This window comes from Schizophyllum commune, assembly GCF_000143185.2.
Source record: "Schizophyllum commune H4-8 unplaced genomic scaffold SCHCOscaffold_4, whole genome shotgun sequence".
In the NCBI taxonomy this organism is placed as follows: Eukaryota; Fungi; Basidiomycota; class Agaricomycetes; order Agaricales; family Schizophyllaceae; genus Schizophyllum; species Schizophyllum commune.
The window spans coordinates 2,937,476-2,959,129 of NW_026089541.1; the positions used below are offsets into that span (position 1 = coordinate 2,937,476).

A 21,654-nucleotide genomic window follows, 5' to 3' on the forward strand; every position below is an offset into this window, starting at 1 on the left:
GGCGTGCTCTGCAGAACTCGAGTTGGGGGGCGGGAAGACAAAGGGATGGGAGTGGTCGGAGACAGCTGAGGAGGGCTCTGAAAAGGAAGGACCGTCGACGTGAAGGTCGGTGAGAAGATGGGGCGGCCACTGGCGCCGCTGCTGACCCTGACCGGACTGAGAAGCCGCTTGACCCGAGTGGAGGGGATCGAGTGCCGGAATCGGGAAATCTTCCATCTCCTTATTCCCACGTCGAGACAATCAAAAACAACCGTTGAAAAAAAAAAGGATGCGAATCTGGAGATTGATGGGGGGACGGTAACGCCGCGTTTGCCTGTTCGTTGACGTCGAGGGGGGGCGCTGCAGTTGGGAGTACAAAGAATGGAGGGAAGCAGCGTCCGTGCTTTTCAAGGGCGACGTCAGGCGAGCGCTCCTAGGCCGAATAAGCGCGTACAATGAGGATGAAAAGCAGGTGAGCCGAAGAGAGATTGTGCGGGAATGATAATCGCAGCTAACTGCCGCCTGGCTGAGCTAGGCTTGCCTGCCGCTCCTGCACATGCGCTAGGACGCTTTCGCTCCGTTATCCAGCGTCTGTCGGCCCAACGTTTGCCAGCGCCGCCTGGGGTGCCGATGCGCCCGGCAGAGCGTCTCCCCGCGCGATGGATACTCGCTACCGTGTTCTCGGGCGTCGCTGCTGACCCCTGTCGACGCGTTCTGCTGCCTGCGCGCGTCGCTTGACCGGTCTCCCTGCGCGCCGCGATCCCTTTCGATCCCGTTGCAAGGCCGTCCAGATACCGGGTTGCGGTCGAGACAGAGAGCGATATCACACCCTCGAATGTCGCCTGCCGTTCTGTGTTATCCCCGACTTGGCACGCTACTACGCCCGGGCACGTGGTTCGAATCGCGTGTGCGTGTGATGTCCGATCACGTTGTCGCGTGTGCCTTGGACCTTGTCATTGTTGACCTCCCCCACCATGGCCATTCATTTCTCTTCTTCGCCTTGTGCTGGTGGAGGCTTGAATACTCGACGGCGCTCCCAGTTTCACTGACCAGGTACGAGCTCGGATACGTCGGCCTTGTCTGCGTGCCACCATCAGCGCCGTCTATCTCGGCCCTTCCCACCATCACTAGTGACTGCGATGCGCTGACACAAAACTGACCGGAGCGCGCACGCAACACTGCGTCATGTGGGGGGATCAACAGGGATTGACCCCTTTTTCGCGATGTGCACCTCCTATCCGAAGGGCTGAAGCAGTGCACGGCCGTATGCTGCTTTTCTGCGTAGACCAAACGTTTACCCTCCCCCCCTAGCATTCTCTTCCTCGCGTGAACCAGACTGATATATCCTATCCTCTACTGACCCCGCCCTCCCTCGCATGCGATGCCTACGGACGCTGATCAAGATCTACGCAATCCCAAACCAGGTATCGACGCACGGCTATTGCTGCCATGATCACTAACCCCATAATTAAATACAGCGCACGTTTACGAAGAGTCCTTCGCATCCATCCGCAGGCGTCCGCGCGGTGGTCTCGACCCACCAGCGCTACGGAACACCGGAGTGCAGAGGGCGCACGCCAACGCAACAAGACCTCGCAGGGAGACTGCTCCAATGCGCGCTTCGGCCGCCTGAGAAGGTATCAACCTGATCTTCCGTTCGCGCCACCGTCTGCTTTCCCCTTGGTTTCTCTTCGACGGGCTTGATCTCGCCTTTTGAAGGTCCTCCGAGTGCGAAAATTAGTACGGCTACTGGCAAGGCAACCGTCAGTGGCGCATTGAAAATCAGCGTCTTCTGCACATGGACAATGATCACCTCCAGGAAATTCACACTCGACTGGACTTGCTGGCTTTTTTTCGTCTTTTCATCCTCCTGACTACGTCGCTCTTCGCTGAATTGAGGCGAAGACTCCGTACTCGAGGCACGAACTGACGACAGCGCTGGCTTCTCTTTGTCTTTGGGCTTCTCTCACTGAACTCTCAAAAGGTTCTCGCGCGGGCACCCTATTTCTGGCCTTCTGGCGCGCTTCGTCCCTTGGTCAGGCTCTCTTCCGCAGCCTTCCCTTGCTCTGGGCGCGACGGCTCGTGCGCTCTCGGCAGCGTGGCCTACGGCGTACGCTCTTGATAATTGCTCGTAGTCTTGATCACTATTGCTCGTAGTCTTGATCACTATTGTTCGTATCGCTGCTTTGCTATAGCCCTTCGCGCCGCTTTTCTATAGATCTTCTGAAAACGATCAAGAATCACTACGCTTCTTCACCAACACCAAACTGTGATCATAGTGCTTCCGCGATAGTTCGCTGTCGTGCTGGAATAAGGTCTGCGTTAGACCGCAACTTGCATCGAAAGTCGTAGCGCCTTGCGATAATCGTCCATTGTCCAATCGCTCAAGGGTGTTGTCAACTGAATTGAAGTCCTTCGGCTCCGTGGCGCGGCCTTTTCACTGATGCTATGACGCCCTTTCTCCGACGCGACGTCTTTCTCCTGATTTTTACGAGGCCTATCTCCTGACGCTATGTCGCCATTGTAGCCTCGTTATTTATTTCTTCTGGTAGCGAACCCTTGGATGACGCGCTCACTCTGCCCATCTGCCTTTCGCCGACAATACGCGCCATCATCCCTGCCGCTTTTCGGACTTCGGCCACGGCCGTACCCCACCGCCGTGCTGCTCTCCGCCACTCCAACCCAATGCTGTCCTATAACACTGGACCCAATGCTGATCCCAAGGCGTTCTTTCGGGAATATACTGGCTTGTCCTCTAGGTCTCCCGAGCTTCACGACGGATTTAGGACCGGTATTCGCGCAATGGCCGGGCGACTACTGATTAGTCAAGGACGGCAGGAACTACTCGCATAAGAGCACCGGCCAATTATTCGCGGGATGGCGTCGGGAACGTCAATATGAGGTGGTAAACTTGAGTCATGTAGGCAGTCTTTCGTCTGCTTTATTCGGTGCGGTTGATTCCATATCCTCGGTGTGCAGCGACTTCACTGGTCGCAGTTCTTACTTCTGAGCCTACCTTCACCGATGACTTGACTCGGACGACTTCCAGACTACGGGGATACAGCCTATCACTCGAATTCAGCTTTATGTCCGCGGCTGCCCATCCGTGGCCTTCGACGATACGTAGCCCTCCGAGCCCGCTCGCTACGGACGCGCTAGTGGCGCCGACCTTGTTCACGACTGCCGTACACTCAGTGAACGCAGACGCAAGCAATATATTCGAATGCACATCCGCGGGCTTTCCTCACTGAGCTCGAATTTGTGGCCCCAGACCCGCGCCCAAGCAAGGGACCAGAAGACAAATATCTAAACGTACTCTTAACGCAGTCGTCCTATTCCATCCTTATCCGCGGCTTCACATCTGGCACGCTTTGCACCCATTCCGAGCACCCTGTTGAACACCGACCTGATGCGCCCTCGATCCCGCTGAATATATTGCCCGCACGCGCAGGAGATTTATCCTCCCGCCCGCGGCCCGACGCAATTGAGCGGGACGATGCGAGTGGGCGCCCGGATATTCGCCCAGCCGCGCGCCAGGTCCCGCTGGGCTGCGATTGGCGGCGCGGCGCCACCGGGCGCGCTCGCGCTCTCGCTCAATATTGCAATGATCAGGGTCCCGCCCCACACGATGGGGTCAGCAAGCAGGATCTGTCAACACGCAGGGTCACCGTCAGTCAACAAAGCAAGCAGGATCGCCGCCAGTCAACAAACATACACGCCCGCGCCGCACACCATGATCCATGTCGCATGGATACGAAGAAGACTAAGCATCTGCATCAACATTTCCTATTTTGGAAGGGGATATGGACGGGCTGTTCCACGCGCGCGGGCGCGGAGATGCTGCCTTGCAGTCGGCGCGTCGAGTTGGAGAGGAGAAGGAGAGGGGAGGGCATGCAGCCGTGGTGGACGCTAGAAGAGAGGACGCCGCTGGTGGCTGGGAAATTTATCCACAAAACATGTTTTTCTGACGAAGTCCGCTCGGATTGCTACAAATACCATCTGGAAAAGAGGGCAAGGCAACCGCCGTCAAGATACCGCCTCTCGCAAGGGGGCTATCGACTACAGATGGGGACTCTGTGGCGTAAACAAGGCGCCACGGCAGGGGGAGATCTACACCACAGTAAGGGGGATTGCCATACAACACGCCCTGTCTCGACCGCGACTTTTTGGAATACGCATGGGGAGATGAAAGCTGCGCCTGACGATGCACGTAATCGCGGTCAGTGACCTTGTGCCACCTATCAATGGAGGGTGCAGCGAATAACCCGTACCCGACTTCCACCCACGCACGACTGCATCTGCAGTATCGATGCACAAGGGACTCGCGGGTTTGGCGACGCGGTGTAGCTACGCCGCCTTGAAGCGCGAGCCATTGAAATTCAGCGAAGACAGGGAGAGTGGATTTGCATACCCAGAAGCTCTGGTCCGCAGCCTCTGCATTCTCAAAGCCCAAGCGTATAGGCACCGAGCTTCGGGACGTTCCGCGACGACGATACAGAGAAAACACATGCGTGAGCGAGCGGACAACAAATAAGATGGGTCTGACAACGAACGCTGGAACTTGGCGACACTGTGAGTGCGTGGCTTGGGGACACGACGACTATAAGGGCGTACCGCAGATTCTCGACAATTCAGCGGTACGACGGGCACGCACAGGTAACAATTCCTTCTGATTTTTCGCCTGGACACCAATTCCCTATCACCGCACCAACAAGGAGTCATAAATCAGTATCTAGACGACGCGTCGAGCAAGTGCGATTTTCGCGGAGTGAGTAAGAGGCGATCATTTAAAACCGAGGCCAAGGCAATAATTCGGCGTGATTGAGCGAGCTGCTATAATTTTGGAGCGACCTCAACGCATGCAAGAGGCTTGCCGCGGTACGACTTGTTGACGTCGAAAATGACGGAAACTGGAGCTGGAGCGCGAGAGAGAAAATCGGGTGCCAATACGAGCGAGCGAGGGTTAGCGTTCTTGCGCCTGATATCTTGCCAGAAGTCGCCATTGAGGGCAGATCTATGAAAAGTGAAGCGAGGGTGATGACTTGGATCACGACCGCTTACTTGGGTCGTACACCGCCAGGCATGATTTGTCGGGTGATTCGACGTTCAAACAGCTCGACGGGGTTGTACTGCTTCGAGAGGCGCGGGAGCTTCATTTGCGGGCGAGGGCGTTCTTGTACGAGGCGTATGACGGACTGCTCGGAAGTCGAAGAAGACGGCGACGAAGATATCGTAAGTGAGTACACAGAGGTGTCGTCCTTTTCGGGAGTTTTGATGCGAGCTTTCTTGCTGGGGCGACGATCCAGAGCGGAGAAAGAGAAGTCGATAGCGCTGTGTCGTCGCTTCTGTTTGTTGTCTTGGGCAGCGTCGGTGGCGCGAGCGTGGTTGCGAGATCCAGCGCGAGACAAGCGAGTAGAGGCAGGTTCTTCGGCGTAAGGTGGGATTTCGCCTTCGTCGACGAGGTCTGCCGGACGTCAGAGATAGAAGCGAAAGAGCCGAGCGAATATGCGCACCATTAAGCACATATGCAGAGATTTCTAGGTAAGAACAATTCTGCGAGATAGCTGACTTGATCCACTCTGGATGTACGACCTGGGCACGAGCTCTAGCTAAGTCGCGACACATGCTGGAAACCTCACGGTCAGAGGGCGAGAGGTTAGTCTACGCAGTTGTCAGCGTAAGAATCGTAACGCGAAATTAACACTGACTGATGGAGCCACGGATCCTTCAAGCCTGCGCAAAAGAAAAAATTCACGCGCCGACAGTCGTCCTCCGGAGGATTTGCAGTGATTCCGCCATGGTTGACTGGAAAAGATTGCGCATGTGAGCAGAGGGGTTGTCGATGCTCGATGCAAATGCAGTCGTACTCCAGAGATCGGTGAAGTACGCGGGGACTGCAGGGCTGAAGCAGCCGATGAGCTGTTCTACGTCCTACCAGTCAGCCCGTGCGCGTATGCCTCCGAGCTTTACAGACCTGGTTCCCTGAACAGAGATGCAGCCATTTGGACCACGATCTCAACCGATGAGTACAGCCTGACGAGCGCAGCAACCGGGGGAAGAGGAGATAATGAGAGCAGGAAGCAAGAGCGCGGGAAACGAATAGCGACAGGGACAAATTCTCACGGGCCCAAATTCCACGTTTTGTGATCCGCTCGGTCTGCCTCCGCCAGCGACTGTCATCATGCTGCCCGACTTTGCAGACATTTCACCGCGCGAGCAGTCAGGACGACGTCTGTCCCTCAGACCAATCTGCATCACGAAGGCCACGAGCCCTCGGCTGTCACTCTTTAATTAACTTCCGAATGGCGCTGCCAGTTCATGTCATCTCCATTTGATTTAGTAGCGACGGTCGAGCATGGTCGCAGACCCATCCGACACCCGTTGCCTTCCTTTCCAACGTCCATCATCTCCTTTGCATCCTGCTCGTCCCTCAGTCCAGCTCTTCCGAGCGCCCCAGTCGCCGTGCGCCATGTCAACAGACATGGCCGACGCATCCTATTATGCCTCGGAGCTCCTGAGGTTGGTCAGGGTGATCGAGGATGCGCGGTATGGCATGGTCGCGGCGTACTCTCTGGGTGTCTACGAGTGGTTGCTGTCGTACGTGATTCTTTATCTTCTCGACTTCGCTTGTATCTAAGTTGTCGCAGCCTTGACGAGGAGATACTCCTCGTACGTTCGATGCGTTCCCCTGGTCATCAGTTGCATGTCACATCGAACTAGATAATTCGTGCGCCCTGGACAGCGATGAAGTTCGCGTATCTCTTCTGCAGATACTATTACCTCATTTACTGGCCACTCATGCTTTGGGCCTTCGTCGGCAATCACAATTACTCGTTATGCCTTGGACTCACACGACCTGTCAATGCCCTCTTGATGCCCATGGTATGCCTTTATTTCTGTTAACCCCGCACTCGCTAACCCTCTGTCTAGCAATTTATCTCTCAAGGTCGACCTTTAGCGAGCGACTTGCAACCCGGATACTGACAGATCATTAGGTATTATGGCGATGCGCGCCTATGCCTTTACGGGGCGCAACAAACGGATCGCAATCCTTCTTGTTACCTGCTATACCTTGCTTGTCGGCGTCGATATCTGGACCTTCACGATACACATTTTGCTGCCGCCTCAGGAGCTGTATACCCTTCTTGGAGGCACTGGCTGTTTTCCGAACTATGGCGACAAGAGCCTCGCATTTCGCTACGGTGTGAGTGTATATCCCTTGCGCTTCTCGACGCCTTTGACCCTTCCTCAGATTTGCATGGTCAGCAACGCCGGTCGTCTGGAGACGCAGCGCTTATGATCTCTCCAGCTTGCCGCCGTGCTCATGGACCTCGTCTCGCTAATCTCCATGCTCTCGGTGCGCGTCCCTCGGTCTTCTATACGCGGCAAACATCAACAACTTCATCTAGTATCACCGCCACTTCGACAACAGCCCGGGATCGCTCAGCCGCGTCTTTATTTCTCAAGGTGCGCATCTCCGCCGTCCCGTGTTCGTCACTCGTCCTCATAATCACCGCCTACCGCTAGGCCTATTCGTCTTCGCCTGCGTCGCGCTAATGAACGCCGTTGGTGCGATCATATATTTCAAGTACGTGTTTATTACCCTTTACCTTCATCTTTACCTCAAGCGCGTACCAAATACTAAACCCTAACGCCTCTCTTTCAGTCCCATCACGCATTATAGCGGGATTTTCCTGCCCGTGGTCGTGATTACCTCCAATGTCCTGGTACGTTTCGCTGCTTTGAATTCTTTGTTCTTCGTCTCTTGTCATTCAACACCATGCTCACGAACACTCTCAGGCCTGTCGAATGTACGTGAGAGCCAGTCGGCTTTATGTTGCTTGTGGCTCGCTCATTGAACCCAACCACGCGCGCTTGCTGATATCACTGTCCGTAGTATTCTGCACCTCCGACGCAAGGCGTACCCGACTTCCTCTGAACTCATGCGCCAGCACTCGATTCTCGTCCGCGAGGACCTACGCACGCGCGACGAGAGTCAGCCGCCGCCGACGCCCTTGCACTATCAGCGCAGCAGCCCCGACCCGTGGACGCATAGGTAGCATTCGTGGACACACAATCCCTGATCCCAGACTCGACTCTTGGATGCTGAGGCGATCGCTCCGCGAACACAGAGAGGACGATCGTACGGATCCCTCGGGCGATTCCATCCACCCCTCGGACGGATGTAGTGCACTGCTCGGACCACTCAATAGACAATCCCCCCATCACACACACTGTACACTATTCCGACAAGCAAGCTCTTGTAACGTTATGCGTAATGTATTGTACTAGTCTTTGATAACCTCTTTGGGGTACAGTCACTTCGGGTTGGCGTGCAGTCGACGGCTGATATTGATGTGGAGTACAGTCACTGCAGCTGCAGGTTGACCCTCAGTCGGCGTAGCACCGCCCATTCCGACTGGCGTAGCGCGCGCGGTCACTGCGGACTGTCTAGGCGGCATCGCGTAGGCTTCAAGCGCCATGCGCGGGTAGATGGTCTGTCAGGCGCTCTGTCGACGCTGGTTGACATTACTGGCACCGCTAATCAGCCTCTTTGCCAACGCTGATCAGCCTGGCCGCCAGCTCTGACAGTGATTGCCGGGGGAAGGTGGGACGGCTACCATCAATGTGGACCTTGTTGTGGCGGTCTGCGCTGACTGGAATTTTTCTGGAGGCTGCTTTGCGACGGTCCAGGACGCTCACTCAACAGGTCATAAATGCGGGAATTACGAGTCGAACAAACAAGTTCTTGAACCTGTGGGTCCACGCTTAGTAGGTCGTACGTGAAACTGTGATTGCCGGCGTTGTGCAACCTGCTCTAATTCTGTGACGATGAAGTAGCGAATGGTAAGGCCTGGGTAGTACCCGAAACGATGTATATAATCAGCACCTACTTGTTCACATTAATTTCATGCTGTTAGAGCTCGGCGTCGTTCTTGTGCTGGCGTACATATTCGACAGTCACCCGCTCGATAGCCTTGATTGTGCTATGGAATTGTTGCAGCGCCCGTAGCCCTTCCGCCTCCCTAGGACGCACTCGAGAATGGACCATGTCCAGCACGGCTTGCACCATCTGCCTCTCGTCGCTGCTGTGAAGTTCAGGCATGACGGGGGCGTTCAATGCTAGGCGTTCGAGGCTCGGCAGCATACTGAGCGAGGCGGGTCGCTCGTCTGAGCGCGTCAGCGCATGCAGAACCTCGACGCTGATGATCATATCGTAGTCCCCGTACCCGCCGTAATCGCAAGTTTCCCACTCCATTATGTCGAGCTCGCCGAGGGTGGGCGCGGCTTTCAGGCATTCGATAACATCCTGGGGCATCGCCTGAACGCATACGAGGAACAGAGAGGTGAGATTGGCGCAGGTCATGCGCGAAAGCATTTGCGTGAGATGGTGCAGTGTGAGGCCATAGTAGCCCGGGTCAGCCCGCATCCTGACGGATTCGAGCTTGGGTGCCGACCGAATGAGCTCGGAGAACTCCATGCCGAAGTCGGTCATCTCCAGTGCACGGAGGACGGGATAGTCCTTGGAGTGCAAAGACGGGCTGTATGAGCGTTGTGCCGGCTCGTGCGCCCATATCGAGCACTCCTGCAGGGTTGCCGCGCAATGTTGGTGGATGACGCTCGTGTTGGCTATGGTGCAGGCATCGTCGCCATAGTCAAAGTGATACTCGCCCATGCGGACCTCGACCAGACTCTTCCAAGAAGGCGGAAGGACGTCCTTCGGATCCGCGTAGTGATAGGGGAGCGTATGCGTCGTCGTAATGAGATTGCGAAGACATGGCGCGTTAGAGAAGAATTGAAGAGGCTGAGACTCCTCGTCTGCGTGTTCGTATAGTCGAAGTTCTAGATATTCTAGCAGCGCGAACGGAGGCGGCGGCTCAAATCGTCTGAAGAGGTTGAGAGGGCTCGTAATGGTGACGTGCTTCCACCGCTCTGGGTGCTGGAGGAGCAGAAGCCAGCTGGCGTCTTCCCAGAAGGTGGGCCCGGAGTACTCCATGCCGACGTGGTATTCGATGGTCAACGGCACCCGCGCAGAGCGTTCGAGATAGATGTTCGTGATCCATTCCCAATTATCGGGCTCTTCCTCGTCTTCCTCGCACATCCTACTGCTCTGTCCCGCGGTATCGTCGTCTTCGCGGCTCGCGACTTCGCTAGACGCTTCTAAGTCATCGTGTGCCGTTTCTTCGGGGCTCTCATGAACACCATCATCGCTCGGGCCCTCGTCCCTTCCTGCAGAGCCACCATTATCATCCCCGGCGACGTCGTAGGCGTCTCCGCCGCTGCCCTCGTCATCTGCCTCCGAATCCACCTCCACATCGCTGGGTAGCTCGACCTCAGACTCGGACGGACTTCCTAGCAACACAAAGAAGCCTTTTGAAAGTTCGACAAGCGCCCCGCTATCGATGTTGATGCATATCGTGCTCCACAGAGATGGTGTCCCGAGAGCGACCTCGCGCCAGACGTGGCACACCTGCGTGCACGGATGTATGACGGTACCGCAGAGCTCTTCCAGCCAGCCATCAGGTATCGCGAGGAGGAATATCTCCGACAATATCTCTGTGTAAAGACGGCGAACGGGGGAGATCAGAGCTTTGTGAAGGGCGAGAAGGTCGGTGAGGGCAGAGGCATTGAACAGCTGCGCAGACGATTCAGGAGACTCTGAGTCGCGAGAGAGCTCTTCCTCGAGGAGAGGTATGTTTTCCTTCAACAGAGCGACATCGTTATGAGAGAGCACGCGCCCGCTTCGATGCACGGACAAGTTGGCAACGCCGGCGTAACGGGACAGCAGCGACTCAGCCGCAACCTGATTTGCAGTAAGTTCTGGTAGATGCTCAGCATGGAGTCAGTATAGCACTTACCGAGGATATGTCCTCGGACCCCATTCCCAGACTATGCAAGCGCGGGAAACCCCCACTCGCGTTGGCAGAAGGCAAGCGGCACCTTCCCATGTCGATGGCCATTTGGCGCGTTACGTCAGAATCAACAAGCGCTCGCTCTGAGCGTGACCGACGCGCTTTGTTGACTGAAACGGCCATCACGCGCCCGGGTCTCATACTCCCCCATTCCTCTCCCCTATTCTGGCCGGGATAGCAGATCGCAGCCAGCTTACAGACCAGCACCCTCTATCCGACCGCCAACGACAAGACCTGTATCCTCGCGCTTTTGCTGGCTCCTTCCATGGACTCCAGTACTCCCTCATCCCCCTCTGGATCTCGAACGCGGTCTCCATCGCTGCCCGCTTCCCCCTCGCAGGACGCCCCCCTCTCCCCACCGCTTCCGCGCGGTGCTGCGCAAGTGCTTCTGAGCCAGTTTCTTAACATGCACTCCTTCGGATTGCCTCGCCCTCGACACTCGCGATCGAACGCGGACCAGGAAGCCCAGATTGCGCGCTTCGTCGCGGAGCTGCCCAGATTGTGCAAAAGGGATGTGGGGGAGGAGGACGCGTGTCCGATCTGCCTGGTACCGTTCGTGGAGATCTTCGAGGCGGAGGGGAAGGGGAAGGAGCGCGAGCGATCGCCGGTACAGTCACCCGGTAGACGGCACGCATATGGAGGGGATTTTGTCTCCGGGACGGAATTGTTGCGTGGGGAAAGGGGGCAGGAGAATGTGGACCGCGAGGGTGTGACGCAACTCCCGGGGTGCGGCCATGTATTCTGCAAGCATGAGTGCGTACATCGTCTCTCCTTCCCCCAAATCGAATTACTGATGTTTCCTTCAGCTTGGTTGAGTGGATCAGCAACCTGGTACGCTCTTTCCCTTCATCTTTCGCCTCCTCCCAGCTGATAGTCGTGTCCTCAGCACGGAAGCTGTCCGACCTGCCGGCGAACCTATCTCGACATCCGTCCCAGCACCGATACAGATGACGAGTCTTCAGACGGGGGCGAATACGTTCCTAGAGACGAGGACGATGAAGATAGCGTCATTGTCGACACAGACGGTATCAGCGAGGCCGAAGACGCGCACGACTGGGCCGACACCAACGCCGGGGCTTGGGGCCTGGACGACAGCGGTGAATGGGAGGACCATGGTGTCGCAGAGGACCTCAGTGCCATAGAATATGACATTGATCCCGCTATCACTGTGGATGTTGCGGAACTGGAGGGCGACGCGGAGATGACCGACGGGGAGGACAATGCTGACTGGGGCCTCACGGACGGCTCGTCGGACATCGTGACCTCGGACGACGCGGAGATGGCCTCTGCGTCGGATGTGGAGGATGGTAAGTAGGCTCAGACGTTGTGGCATACGTTCGGAGGCTTATCCACGCTCGCAGGCGTCAGCGTCATCTTCGACATGGACGGCTACTCGTCAAGCGCGGACGAAGATTACACCCCTCCCGAGGAGGAGAAATAACAGGCGCCTCGCACAATGTCTGCTTATCTGTGGGAGCCTCTTCAGTGCCCAAGACTCTCGATGCTTCGTTTTGACCAGCATATGCACACGGCGACAGTGGTTTAACTATTGCAGAGCATCCGGCTCACCTGTACAGACCAGCGACTCTTTAGCACACACTATATATGTATACCTTTATGCGGCACGTCTGTTGTAGTCCCTTCCGCGCTACATCCTGCGCGTCGGTGCGCGGACTGTCGGGTTTCCGAGTCAGATTTCAGTAGGGCGAGCTCAGTTTGTTCTGGATTTGTAACACCGAGAGCCAGACGCCATCTATAAGTCAAAGCTGCCTTTGCGATGCCTTGCTCATGTTGTAATTCGCAGCACTGTTACTTGCGAAAAAAGATAGCGAGGGCAGTGTATGAAGGTGAACTGCCTCTACAAAGCCCAATCGTATGAGTTCAGTCGAGGATATTGCCACGGAACTCCCAAATCGCTGGAGTTCCGTGCATGACCGGGAGTTCCAAATCACTTTTGCGGAACCAAGATATGTGGGCCATTCAAGTGTGAGTCTGAGCGATTCGGATGGGTACGCCCTGGCGCGCGGGGCGTAGGCGTGTCCCTGTCCTCGGTGGGCTGTGGCGAGCCATGAAAATCCCGCGTTAATAATTTCTTGCCGACCGGTCACAATGCGTATATACGGCAGATCCTTTCTATGTAGTTAGATAGTTGTGTACGGTAGATCGTGAGTTCTGAGTCCTCTGCAAGACACGGGAAGAGTGAGGCTCAAGGAGGTAAAGTCCTTATCGCCTTGACGACGGTCCAGGGAACGGCGGCCGGATGCGGTCGCTGGTTGCCGAAGTAACTTGAAGCGAACATCGTCACACGGTCCTCCTCCTCCCTCTTCAAACGCCCATCGTGCGCCCGCTCGCCCCGCCTGCGAGCCCTTTCCTTCCTTTCCCCTTCGTTCATTCTTTTGCACAACAGCGCAGGCGCCGGCCAGTGCAGCAGCAAGTCCTACCGCCGACTTCTGGTGTGCCGAACTGGTGAACAGCCAGTTGTATTCTGTACAAGAAAGATATATAGTGTCCAACACCGAGAACATGTCTTCGATCCACAAGCGCATCATTGCGAAGCGGCAGCAAGAGGGTGCGGGTGCAGGCGCGACGGACGGTGCAGCCGGTGGTGCTGCGGACAGCGCTGCCAACGGTGGTGCTGCAACGAGCCCGTCTAACACCCAGGCTGCGGGTGGTGCTGGTGAGTGCTAGCCCAATGCATTCGAAGGGGATGCTGACTTGTACCCAGCGTCGACCACCGCCGCTGCGGGCGATCCTGCCCAGACGACGACGCAGCAACAGCAAGACACCGCGCCGCCTGCCCAATCCGAAACCTCCCAATCCGCCCAGCCGACCACCGAACAGCAGCAGCAGCCGACGACCAGCAGCACGCCCCCCGCGCAGGAAACCTCGCAATCACAGCCCCCCGCGCAAGAGACGTCCTCATCGGAGGTGCAGGTGGTTACTGCGACCGCTACCTCGACATCAGTTGCTACATCGAGCGCCCCGCCCCCGCCCACGACCTCGTCTACCCCTCCCCCGGTTACCACCTCGAAGTCCTCGACCTCCGTCCACCAAACGACCGCAAACTCGGCCGCCCGCGTCGCCACCTCATCCTCGTCGTCCGTTCACACGGTGCGTGCGCTGGCGAATGGGCTACGATAACTCTGCTTACCCCGGCTTACAGACGTCGTCGTCGTCCGTGGGTGCGCTCGAGAGGACGCGCGACGTCACGCTCTCGTCGACGTTCTCGATCAAGTCCACCATGTCCGCTACAGGCGCTATCGCCAGCGCTTCGTCGTCCAACTCGGCGGCGAAGAGCGCCTCTGGGGGCATCAGCACCGGCGCCATCGCTGGTGGTGTTGTCGGTGGCCTCGCAGGTCTCGGCCTCATCGCCCTTCTCTTGCTCTGGTGCACAGTGAGTGCACTCGTTCCGTTTCGTAAACAACTGCTCATGCATTCTCAGCGCCGCAAACAACGCAAGGACCGCGAGATGACGCTCGGCCGCCGCACCACCATGGGCGGCATGTCCTTCGTCGACACCAACCGCCCGATGACGGTCATGACCGAGAAGCCTGTGTTCACCGACCCCACCGCGCCGATGCCTCCCAACGCAGCCTTCGCTGCGGGCTCCGGAAGTGGCAACGTGCGCGACTCAGTCGCCAGCGTCAACATCGCCGGCCGCGGCGCTACGGGTGGTGGCTACGGCGACTACGACCCACACGCGTACACCGACAACGTGCAGTACTCGGGCAATGCGTACACGGACGACGACATGTACAACGCGCAGCCCATGCAGCACCACGACGCATCCGCGTACGGTGGCTGGACGGGCGGCTACTCGGACCAGCAGGGCGGCTACGCTGACATGGAGCGCTCGCAGGGACAGCACGGCTACGGCGGTGAGTACGACCAGGGCGCGTACGCGTACACGGCGGACACGCAGCAGTACGCGTACGGCGACCACACGCAGCAGCATCACGCTGCAGGATATGCGCAGTGATTCGCTCCGCGTTGATCAGTGCCGGCCCCGCCATCACGCCCTCATGTGCTTCACGTCTCTGCGCACGCCTACTCCGCACCGCCGCTTCGCCTATCCACCCGCCTGAACTTCCATATCCTACCACGCTCACTCCCAGCCCCCTCTGGCGCTAACCCCGTCCCGATCCCGACGTCTTCGCCCTCGACCCGGCCTCTACTTCCATGCCTCCCTTTCCTTCCTCTTCCATGCAGCGCGCCTCGCGTCACCGTATCGCGCACTGTTCCCGCGGCGCTGCCTTGCGCGCCGTCATGGCTTATACCTCCCCTTCGTCTTCGCTGTACATCTACGTCTACACCGTTGAGCTATTTCTGTACCCTGCACGGACTCCGACGGCGGGTTGGAGCCTCGCGTGGTCGACATCGCTGTTCTTGTCCTGTGTCCACGTACAGTCGACATACTAGTTCACGCCCTCCATCCTCCCGTCTCGCCCTCCACACCCTGTCCCAGCCCCTCGCCTGTGCCATCATCCAGGGCCCACCGCGCGCCACCCATGGCCCATACCCCGCATCCTCGGAGCTTTCTGCAGCTGTACTACCTTTGGAGTTCGCTTATGTCTTTTTCTGTTTCTTTCTGTCTACATACCTGTTCTGTCGAGCTACTGATAACCACCGCCGACTGCGCGGCTGCGCGTACTTGTTCAGTATACAGCCCCACTCCAGATAACGGGCGCGGCCGGCCACCTATATACTCCAGTTGCCTACATACATCACCCTGTCAGTGTAATCGAGCAGCGGCGCTACGTATTCGTATTTATCGATTACAGTACATGTATCTGGAGCTCAGTTGGAATGGATTTTTCTTGCATTTACATGAGCGTGTAAGTATGCCTCAATTGGAAACTATCGTGCTTTCTATAATTTTGACAGGAATCTGGGCTGGTCGTTGTGTCTGTAGGCTGCTTGCATGTCTTCGATAGTAATCTGGTTGCAACGCCTCACGTTTTCACGCTCCGAGGGACCATCCTCGGGACGGGCGCTGAAGGGACTTTCGAAGTTGCCGCGGACAGTCGGGAAGCAAGTCATGTAATTGATCATGATACAGCGTCACTGGGTATACGTAGTGCATATGGTCGCATAGCTGGACTGGCGCGACACGCGCATACCCAGCCGCAGGCGTCGATCGTGGGACGTGGGTAGATGTATGCCTCACCCAGCGTCTGTCGAGCATGATGCGGGTGCGGCGCAGCGCAAGCGTACAAGCGGGGGCTCTGATGTTGAAAAGGCGTCAGCTAGGGCATGAACAAGATGGCATGCCCCGCACCTCGTCGTGTGCATGACCTGCAGCGCCCTCACTCCATCAATATTTTGACCGCCATAGCTACGCATGCCAGTGCTACGTATGGTGACAAGCGTTCTCCTGCATCATACATCAGTCCCGCTGCACGAGGCGTATGTCAGTTGGCCAACGCGCCTATCCTTGCAGACATCCAGAACAGCCCTAGGAACCTGCGCAGTTGGGTCAGTGTCGAGCATGCAGAACGGTAAGTGACACGCACCCCTCCTTATTCCGGTCTATCAATCTGGGCATAATCCCGCGCACATATGTACATGTGCAGATCACAAGAAGGATGACCAGAAGGAGGGATTGGAAGTTGAAGAGGGCGGACTAGACGCGTTGTTCAGACGTTTGCTTCCCGACGTTCAGTGCTGCTTCGTTCGTACCATGACTAGTCAGTCCTTCGGAGTTCGAGTCGAAAGAGAAAGAGGGAAGGGTGGAGCAGTACTCGAGGGGAACAATGGACTACCGACTCCGGGAGGTGATGATGGCGAGAGGCATGGAATGTGCCACGCGTGTCGCGAATCCACGCGACTTGCCGCATCCGTCACCGGCGTTCCGAATTAGGAAGGCTTTGTACGTGGCCCTGACGTAGAGTCTACATCCTTCCACATCGCGCTAGGATGGTATGGAAAAAACATCTGGCTACTAGGGGCTCGGATACGTTTGGTGAAGCTCATGGGACCGGCAGGCGAATTACCTGGAATCGACGAGGACTGACTAGAGCTGATAGCTCGTTGTACTTGGTAACCTTCGGACACTTAGACACTGTGCACTTGTGTCCAGCCCATTGGCCAGGGCCATAAATCGAGGGCTGGACGTTGTGGGGGCTGACACGCTGCGGCATCTCGCTCATAGATTCTCCGCAGCGTCGTGCCTTTGGCATCCAGCCTCATTGGTGGCAAACGAAGGTGGGGGTGGGGAGGAGTTTGCGGGGAGAACGAACAGGTGGAGGTCAATGGGCAGTCCGACAGTCCGGCGTATCCGGAAAATCAGGGTGGCTTCCAGCGCGTAGGTGGGTCTCACCTTCATTGAGATTGTGGGAGGGCATGCTAGACAGGGCACGGAAGAGTCATCGCGTCTGCAGATGAGAAGGAACCTCGCCATTCATTGTCGTCTTCATGTCATGTCAAGTAACGATAAGACATGGTCTGCGTCGCTATATCTGCGCTCGCCGCTGCCTACGCCATACACTCCTCCTGCGCACTGCAGATCCAGTCGCCAGGCGTCGTATGCCCGCTGCATTGGAGGCGATTTCACGGGCTCTGCATCCAGCGGAACATCTGTTCCAGGCGCGAAGGGACGTTTTATCCTTCACGCGAGTGGCGGCGCCTGGATTTTTGGGTGAGGAAAAACACATGCCAGCGCCCGCTTCAAGCGCTGGACCAATGGGAATGCGGGCTCGCCGCGCTCTCCGATGAACTTTCCGCCTGCTGGAGACCTAACTGCATTCAGCAGGCCGAAAGGTACGCGCCATGGAAGTTCGCGAAGAGGACCCCATGACCTGTGACCCAAAATCGGGCTGAATAGCCTTTGATCCCGTCAACAATTTATCTTATCTTATCCGCCAGGGAATTTCACGGACAATCCAAAATCACATGCAACCCGCGCAGCTCATAAAAGGGCACCGTCTCCATCTTATCGCACCCAATTTTCTGCATTCTCTCATCCGCCATGGCAGATACGTCCTCAGTTCCGATGCCCTCGACCTCTACTGCGCCGCCGTCGCCGACCGCGGCGGAGTTCACCGCGCTGCACCGCGTCTTCGCGATCCCCCTGATCGCTGCGTCTATCGACAAGCTGAACGAGGTGCTGGCGACGAACGCCTATACTTCTTCGTCGTACTCGACCGCCAAGGGCTTCTCGACCTCGGCGTACAAGTACGCGGAGCCGCTGCAGCAGCGCCTCGCGCCTTTGATCGTTCAGGCGGACGGTCTCGCTAACAAGGGCCTCGACGTTGTGGAGGCACGCTACCCATACCCTTTCAAGGCCCAGCCGGAGGACGTGGCCAACTTTGTGCGCGAGCGCAGGCAAAGTGCGACGGAGTACGTGCGCACGCGCCGCGATAGCGCCGTCACTGGCGTTAATAAGACCCTCGACGAGCGCGTACGCAGTCCGGCGCTCCACGTCGTGCAGGAGATCGATGGGGTGCGTCTCTTCTATTCCCTTATCATTGACGCATTACTTACTCCACCCCTAGCGTTTCGCACCCATCGTCGACTACATTGAGGCTCGCTTGAACGCCGAGATCGGTGCAGCCAAGGACGCCACCCCTCCCTCCCCTACCACCGAAGCCAAGTACCAGTACCAGCGCGCCCTCGCCCTTACCAAGGCCCTCACCGACCACATCTCCGTCTACTCCACCGAGCAGCTCAAGCAGCTGCAGGCACAGTCCGTTCTTGTGTACGTCCCCTTCCACCTCGCTCTTCCCACACCGCTAACCCCCTCGCAGTCAGAAAGCCACCGAAACCGCCCAGTCCCTCTCCGCTGCCGCCTCCTCCTCCGTCACCTCCGTCCAGACCCGTGTGCACGGCCTTTCCGACACGCTGGCGCAGCAGCTTCAGAAGCTGCAGGAGACGACCGCCGCACTGTCGGCCTCCCTCCACGACTCGACCGCGCAGATTCAGCCGCACCTCCGCCAGACGTACGCCGATCTGTCCGCAAACCTCACCGCGACGGCCGCTGAGCTCCGCGAGACGATCACGGCGAAGGATGTGCCGCTGCAGGAGAAGGCGCGCAAGGTCGGCGAGCAAGTGCGCGAGCGCGTGACGCCGCTGTTGGAGAACGTAAAGAAGGGGATCACGGAGGTCGTCACCCGCACGCAGCAGAAGACCGCGGAGACGGCAGCAGCGGTGAACAGCACGAACGGATCCGCGGAGGCGAAGTAAGCTAATAGTAGCAATGTGCTCCTCGTTGCTCTACTCCCTTGTATCTCCCTTCTTGATATCCCTCAGGCCCTTGACACGTTATCACGCCCTTGTTTCATGGGACATACGCCCCGCTCCTCCTATAGGACATGTTACGAATACCATTGCACGACCACATTACTTTATACTTACGCTGTTGTACTCGGGCTTGTTTCTGGTAGTAAACTAGCTGGATAAGATTGACCATGGTCTGGTCACCATCTCGTAGACTAGAGGTTGGTCAGGATATAGACATGTTGTTTGGAGTTTTCATTGCTACTGGAGTGCAGGCAATTTGCCGGTTGATCCAGCGAGTTTGATAAGGCCGTCAAGGAGAATGCTGCTGCCCAAAGCAGAAAAGAAACACGCACGCACGTGCCGTACGCGTGTCCTCGCATGATCTCGGGCTGGTAAGCGGGGAACGCGGCCGCGTAAATTCAACATATAGGTTTGCCACCACAGTGCTTGCATTTGACCTAAACACATGTTCCTCGGCACGGGCTGGCTAGAGACTCACCTATGCACTTGGAAATGGTTACGGCTCACGCGTTAGTTGAGTTGTAAGAATCTATTTCAGTCAGTGTACCCGTCGTCATCCTCCGACAACCTCGTCCCATAGAAGAACATCGCCCAGTCGTTGCTCGTAAACACATGGGTTGGAAAGCGACCATTTTGCTGCGTCCAGCTCGGTACCTTTCCTCCGGACCTACTGGACTTCGCACGCTTGACTTTGCGGCACGGAGAGGACTGAAAGCACCCAGGGATGGTGCCCTTCGCCGCGGAGCGAGAGAATCGGCCTGGAGACGAGGATCGAACGGTCCTGGGACGCGGTATACCTTTCGCCCACTCCATAACACGGCTGCTGGTCTGCGAGTCGGCAGTGCCGGACGAGGACGCATAGCGCGGAACCCGGCCACGCGATTGACCGCCGTCCTTCGGTAGCGGACAGTACCCGGTCGCCTCACTACCACTCAGACTCTCGTCGTAGTGGTCGTTCCGATCGTCGGTCTCGACAAACCACTCGGGGGCTTGCAAATACGAGTGCATGCTCCATCGCATCTGGAAGTGAAATAGGCAGTTGGTCCAGTGCACGATGTCGAGCGGCTTCGGCCCCTTCACGGCGTCCAGCACCTCCTGGGCATACGCGCATACCGAGACCGGGTTGCTGTGCACCTCGACTACAGGGTAGTCCTTGACCGAGGACGGCATGACCTTGCCAGTGGCTGGGTTAATACCGCCGTTCCAGTCTTCGTCGGTTTGACTTGGCATTATGGATTCCCGGAGCAAATTTCGTGCAGCGTCCGTGAGCGAAATAAAAACGTAGCGGAAGGATGTGCCCAGCTAAAGGACGGTAAGCATTGAGTTGGGGTAAATGTCAAAGCGTAGGCGTACTGCTGTCAAAGGGCGTCGCGGCGAATCATCTTCTTCGTCACGGCAAAAGCAACCAGCTCGCTTGCTAAAGACCATCGCATCCATATATGTCTTGTGGGTGGGAAGGAGTATAAAGTCGCCGTTGAAGTACATCACGGTGATATCGGAACGGACTGTACAAAAGGTTCAGAAGAGTAACCGACGGAAAGAGGAAGACACGCACAGGAGATCTTGTTGTATGGGCTGTCCACGTAGTATAGAATGCCTCCTCTTTCAATACCCCACATCCACTCCGTTTTGGCTATCTGTATCGCACATCAGACGCAGCGCGTAAAGCCAGAGGGCCGATCCATACCTGTGGCTCCGTTGCAGCATCCACTGCTAAAGGGTCAATGAGGCTCATGTAGCTCAGCCCCTCTACTGCGCCCGTGATTGGACACATCTTCATGTATCCGCAAGACATGTCGTATCTCATCGAAATTGGAGTTTAAACGGAGGGCTAGATCAGGGTAAGAGCGAAGACGCGAGTGACATCGGACCGAGCCGGTCACACCGTGACCAAGTCGCGGCGCGCCACTAAACCACGTGACTGCCACGCCTCTCTCCGCTTCTTCTATCTTGCGAATTGACTCGCAAGCTTGGGATGCGTCGCTCGTTATGAGAAGAGTTGTCTAAGCATGTGATGCCTCCAATCGACTGGTTTCTGCCCCTTTGCATTGTGGAGTCGGCCTTCCCGTGCGCGGCACGGTGTGCACAACGTTGCTGAGATCATGTTTGCAGCCGGCTGGGAGCTTCCGGACGCTTGCATTCCAACCTAAGGCATTACAATCCATTGTCCAAGCGTCTTCTGTGTACCAACGTGGGGGTGAAACTACTCTACGGTCGGTTGACCAGGTTGCCACACAAAGCAATGCTTGCGGTGGATCCTATAGGCTATAGCTCGACACCAACTCGCAACTTGAAGGGGCTTAGCGATGTGCTCGTAAAAGGCCACAGCTCACGCGATAGTCAAATTGGAAGAATATATTTCAGTCTGTATACCCGTCATCGTCTTCCGATAACCTGCTCCCATAGACGAATAATGCCCAGTCGTTACTTGTGAACGTGCGGGTCGGAAAGTGTCCATTCCGCAGAGCCCAGCTTGGAGTCTTCCCACCTTGATCCGTTGGCTTCCTGCAATTGACTTTTCGGC

The 21,654-nt window shown here is 57.0% G+C and overlaps 10 protein-coding genes across 10 annotated transcripts; 4 read left to right on the forward strand and 6 right to left on the reverse strand.

Moving 5' to 3' along the window:
* Positions 1 to 347: 347 nt before the first annotated feature.
* On the reverse strand, positions 348 to 961 carry SCHCODRAFT_02728646 (uncharacterized protein; the record flags this gene model as incomplete). Its single annotated transcript, XM_050347112.1, has 2 exons — positions 348 to 821; positions 908 to 961. 2 exons carry the CDS (start codon positions 959 to 961, stop codon positions 399 to 401), a joined length of 477 nt encoding a protein of 158 aa, XP_050201324.1. The 3' UTR covers positions 348 to 398.
* A 2,371-nt stretch (positions 962 to 3,332) lies between these two features.
* SCHCODRAFT_02238072 (uncharacterized protein) lies at positions 3,333 to 3,776 on the reverse strand. Its single transcript, XM_050342144.1, has 2 exons — positions 3,695 to 3,776; positions 3,333 to 3,627 (listed from the first exon to the last, which is right to left on the reverse strand). The coding sequence occupies exons 1-2, from the start codon at positions 3,719 to 3,721 to the stop codon at positions 3,436 to 3,438; spliced, it is 219 nt and encodes a 72-aa protein (XP_050201325.1). The 5' UTR covers positions 3,722 to 3,776; the 3' UTR covers positions 3,333 to 3,435.
* Positions 3,777 to 5,036: 1,260 nt separating this feature from the next.
* SCHCODRAFT_02497249 (uncharacterized protein) lies at positions 5,037 to 5,604 on the reverse strand (the record flags this gene model as incomplete). Its single annotated transcript, XM_003033469.2, has 2 exons — positions 5,037 to 5,443; positions 5,493 to 5,604. The coding sequence occupies 2 exons, from the start codon at positions 5,602 to 5,604 to the stop codon at positions 5,037 to 5,039; spliced, it is 519 nt and encodes a 172-aa protein (XP_003033515.1).
* Positions 5,605 to 6,448: 844 nt separating this feature from the next.
* SCHCODRAFT_01211798 (uncharacterized protein) lies at positions 6,449 to 8,299 on the forward strand (the record flags this gene model as incomplete). Its single annotated transcript, XM_003032901.3, has 12 exons — positions 6,449 to 6,576; positions 6,627 to 6,648; positions 6,700 to 6,861; positions 6,910 to 6,925; positions 6,975 to 7,183; positions 7,232 to 7,240; positions 7,289 to 7,336; positions 7,389 to 7,446; positions 7,507 to 7,567; positions 7,646 to 7,706; positions 7,780 to 7,790; positions 7,877 to 8,299. The coding sequence occupies 12 exons, from the start codon at positions 6,449 to 6,451 to the stop codon at positions 8,037 to 8,039; spliced, it is 948 nt and encodes a 315-aa protein (XP_003032947.1). The 3' UTR covers positions 8,040 to 8,299.
* Positions 8,300 to 8,697: 398 nt separating this feature from the next.
* Positions 8,698 to 10,906, reverse strand: SCHCODRAFT_02620141 (uncharacterized protein). The gene is made up of 2 exons (XM_003033470.2): positions 10,839 to 10,906; positions 8,698 to 10,783 (listed from the first exon to the last, which is right to left on the reverse strand). Exons 1-2 carry the CDS (start codon positions 10,860 to 10,862, stop codon positions 8,897 to 8,899), a joined length of 1,911 nt encoding a protein of 636 aa, XP_003033516.2. The 5' UTR covers positions 10,863 to 10,906; the 3' UTR covers positions 8,698 to 8,896.
* Positions 10,907 to 11,626: 720 nt separating this feature from the next.
* On the forward strand, positions 11,627 to 12,333 carry SCHCODRAFT_01170051 (uncharacterized protein; the record flags this gene model as incomplete). Its single annotated transcript, XM_003032902.1, has 4 exons — positions 11,627 to 11,645; positions 11,699 to 11,723; positions 11,829 to 12,199; positions 12,254 to 12,333. 4 exons carry the CDS (start codon positions 11,627 to 11,629, stop codon positions 12,331 to 12,333), a joined length of 495 nt encoding a protein of 164 aa, XP_003032948.1.
* An 844-nt stretch (positions 12,334 to 13,177) lies between these two features.
* On the forward strand, positions 13,178 to 15,718 carry SCHCODRAFT_02620145 (uncharacterized protein). Its single transcript, XM_003032903.2, has 4 exons — positions 13,178 to 13,569; positions 13,618 to 14,003; positions 14,056 to 14,286; positions 14,335 to 15,718. The coding sequence occupies exons 1-4, from the start codon at positions 13,416 to 13,418 to the stop codon at positions 14,869 to 14,871; spliced, it is 1,308 nt and encodes a 435-aa protein (XP_003032949.1). The 5' UTR covers positions 13,178 to 13,415; the 3' UTR covers positions 14,872 to 15,718.
* Positions 15,719 to 16,281: 563 nt separating this feature from the next.
* Positions 16,282 to 16,736, reverse strand: SCHCODRAFT_02620152 (DUF1242-domain-containing protein). Its single transcript, XM_003033471.2, has 3 exons — positions 16,572 to 16,736; positions 16,406 to 16,515; positions 16,282 to 16,355 (listed from the first exon to the last, which is right to left on the reverse strand). Exons 1-3 carry the CDS (start codon positions 16,572 to 16,574, stop codon positions 16,304 to 16,306), a joined length of 165 nt encoding a protein of 54 aa, XP_003033517.2. The 5' UTR covers positions 16,575 to 16,736; the 3' UTR covers positions 16,282 to 16,303.
* Positions 16,737 to 17,844: 1,108 nt separating this feature from the next.
* On the forward strand, positions 17,845 to 19,364 carry SCHCODRAFT_02620155 (uncharacterized protein). The gene is made up of 3 exons (XM_003032904.2): positions 17,845 to 18,333; positions 18,386 to 18,588; positions 18,638 to 19,364. Exons 1-3 carry the CDS (start codon positions 17,860 to 17,862, stop codon positions 19,071 to 19,073), a joined length of 1,113 nt encoding a protein of 370 aa, XP_003032950.2. The 5' UTR covers positions 17,845 to 17,859; the 3' UTR covers positions 19,074 to 19,364.
* Positions 19,365 to 19,664: 300 nt separating this feature from the next.
* On the reverse strand, positions 19,665 to 20,865 carry SCHCODRAFT_02666000 (uncharacterized protein; the record flags this gene model as incomplete). The annotated part of the gene is made up of 4 exons (XM_003033472.2): positions 19,665 to 20,432; positions 20,484 to 20,635; positions 20,686 to 20,767; positions 20,818 to 20,865. 4 exons carry the CDS (start codon positions 20,863 to 20,865, stop codon positions 19,665 to 19,667), a joined length of 1,050 nt encoding a protein of 349 aa, XP_003033518.1.
* Between the last annotated feature and the right edge of the window lie 789 nt (positions 20,866 to 21,654).

Excerpts from the sequence above, each read along its gene's own strand:
- SCHCODRAFT_02238072 (XM_050342144.1), bottom strand. The coding sequence starts at position 3,721 with ATGGATCATGGTGTGCGGCGCGGGCGT. Across the intron at positions 3,628-3,694 it reads ATGGTGTGCGGCGCGGGCGT|ATCCTGCTTGCTGACCCCAT; the intron begins GTATGTTTGTTG and ends GCGTGTTGACAG.
- SCHCODRAFT_02620141 (XM_003033470.2), bottom strand. The coding sequence starts at position 10,862 with ATGGGGTCCGAGGACATATCCTCG. Across the intron at positions 10,784-10,838 it reads GGTCCGAGGACATATCCTCG|GTTGCGGCTGAGTCGCTGCT; the intron begins GTAAGTGCTATA and ends ACTGCAAATCAG.
- SCHCODRAFT_02620145 (XM_003032903.2), top strand. The coding sequence starts at position 13,416 with ATGTCTTCGATCCACAAGCGCATCATTGCGAAGCGGCAGCAAGAGGGT. Across the intron at positions 13,570-13,617 it reads CCAGGCTGCGGGTGGTGCTG|CGTCGACCACCGCCGCTGCG; the intron begins GTGAGTGCTAGC and ends ACTTGTACCCAG. Across the intron at positions 14,004-14,055 it reads CCTCGTCGTCCGTTCACACG|ACGTCGTCGTCGTCCGTGGG; the intron begins GTGCGTGCGCTG and ends CCCGGCTTACAG.
- SCHCODRAFT_02620152 (XM_003033471.2), bottom strand. Across the intron at positions 16,356-16,405 it reads ATAGACCGGAATAAGGAGGG|GTTCCTAGGGCTGTTCTGGA; the intron begins GTGCGTGTCACT and ends CCAACTGCGCAG.
- SCHCODRAFT_02620155 (XM_003032904.2), top strand. The coding sequence starts at position 17,860 with ATGGCAGATACGTCCTCAGTTCCGATGCCCTCGACCTCTACTGCGCCG. Across the intron at positions 18,334-18,385 it reads TCGTGCAGGAGATCGATGGG|CGTTTCGCACCCATCGTCGA; the intron begins GTGCGTCTCTTC and ends CTCCACCCCTAG. Across the intron at positions 18,589-18,637 it reads CAGGCACAGTCCGTTCTTGT|TCAGAAAGCCACCGAAACCG; the intron begins GTACGTCCCCTT and ends ACCCCCTCGCAG.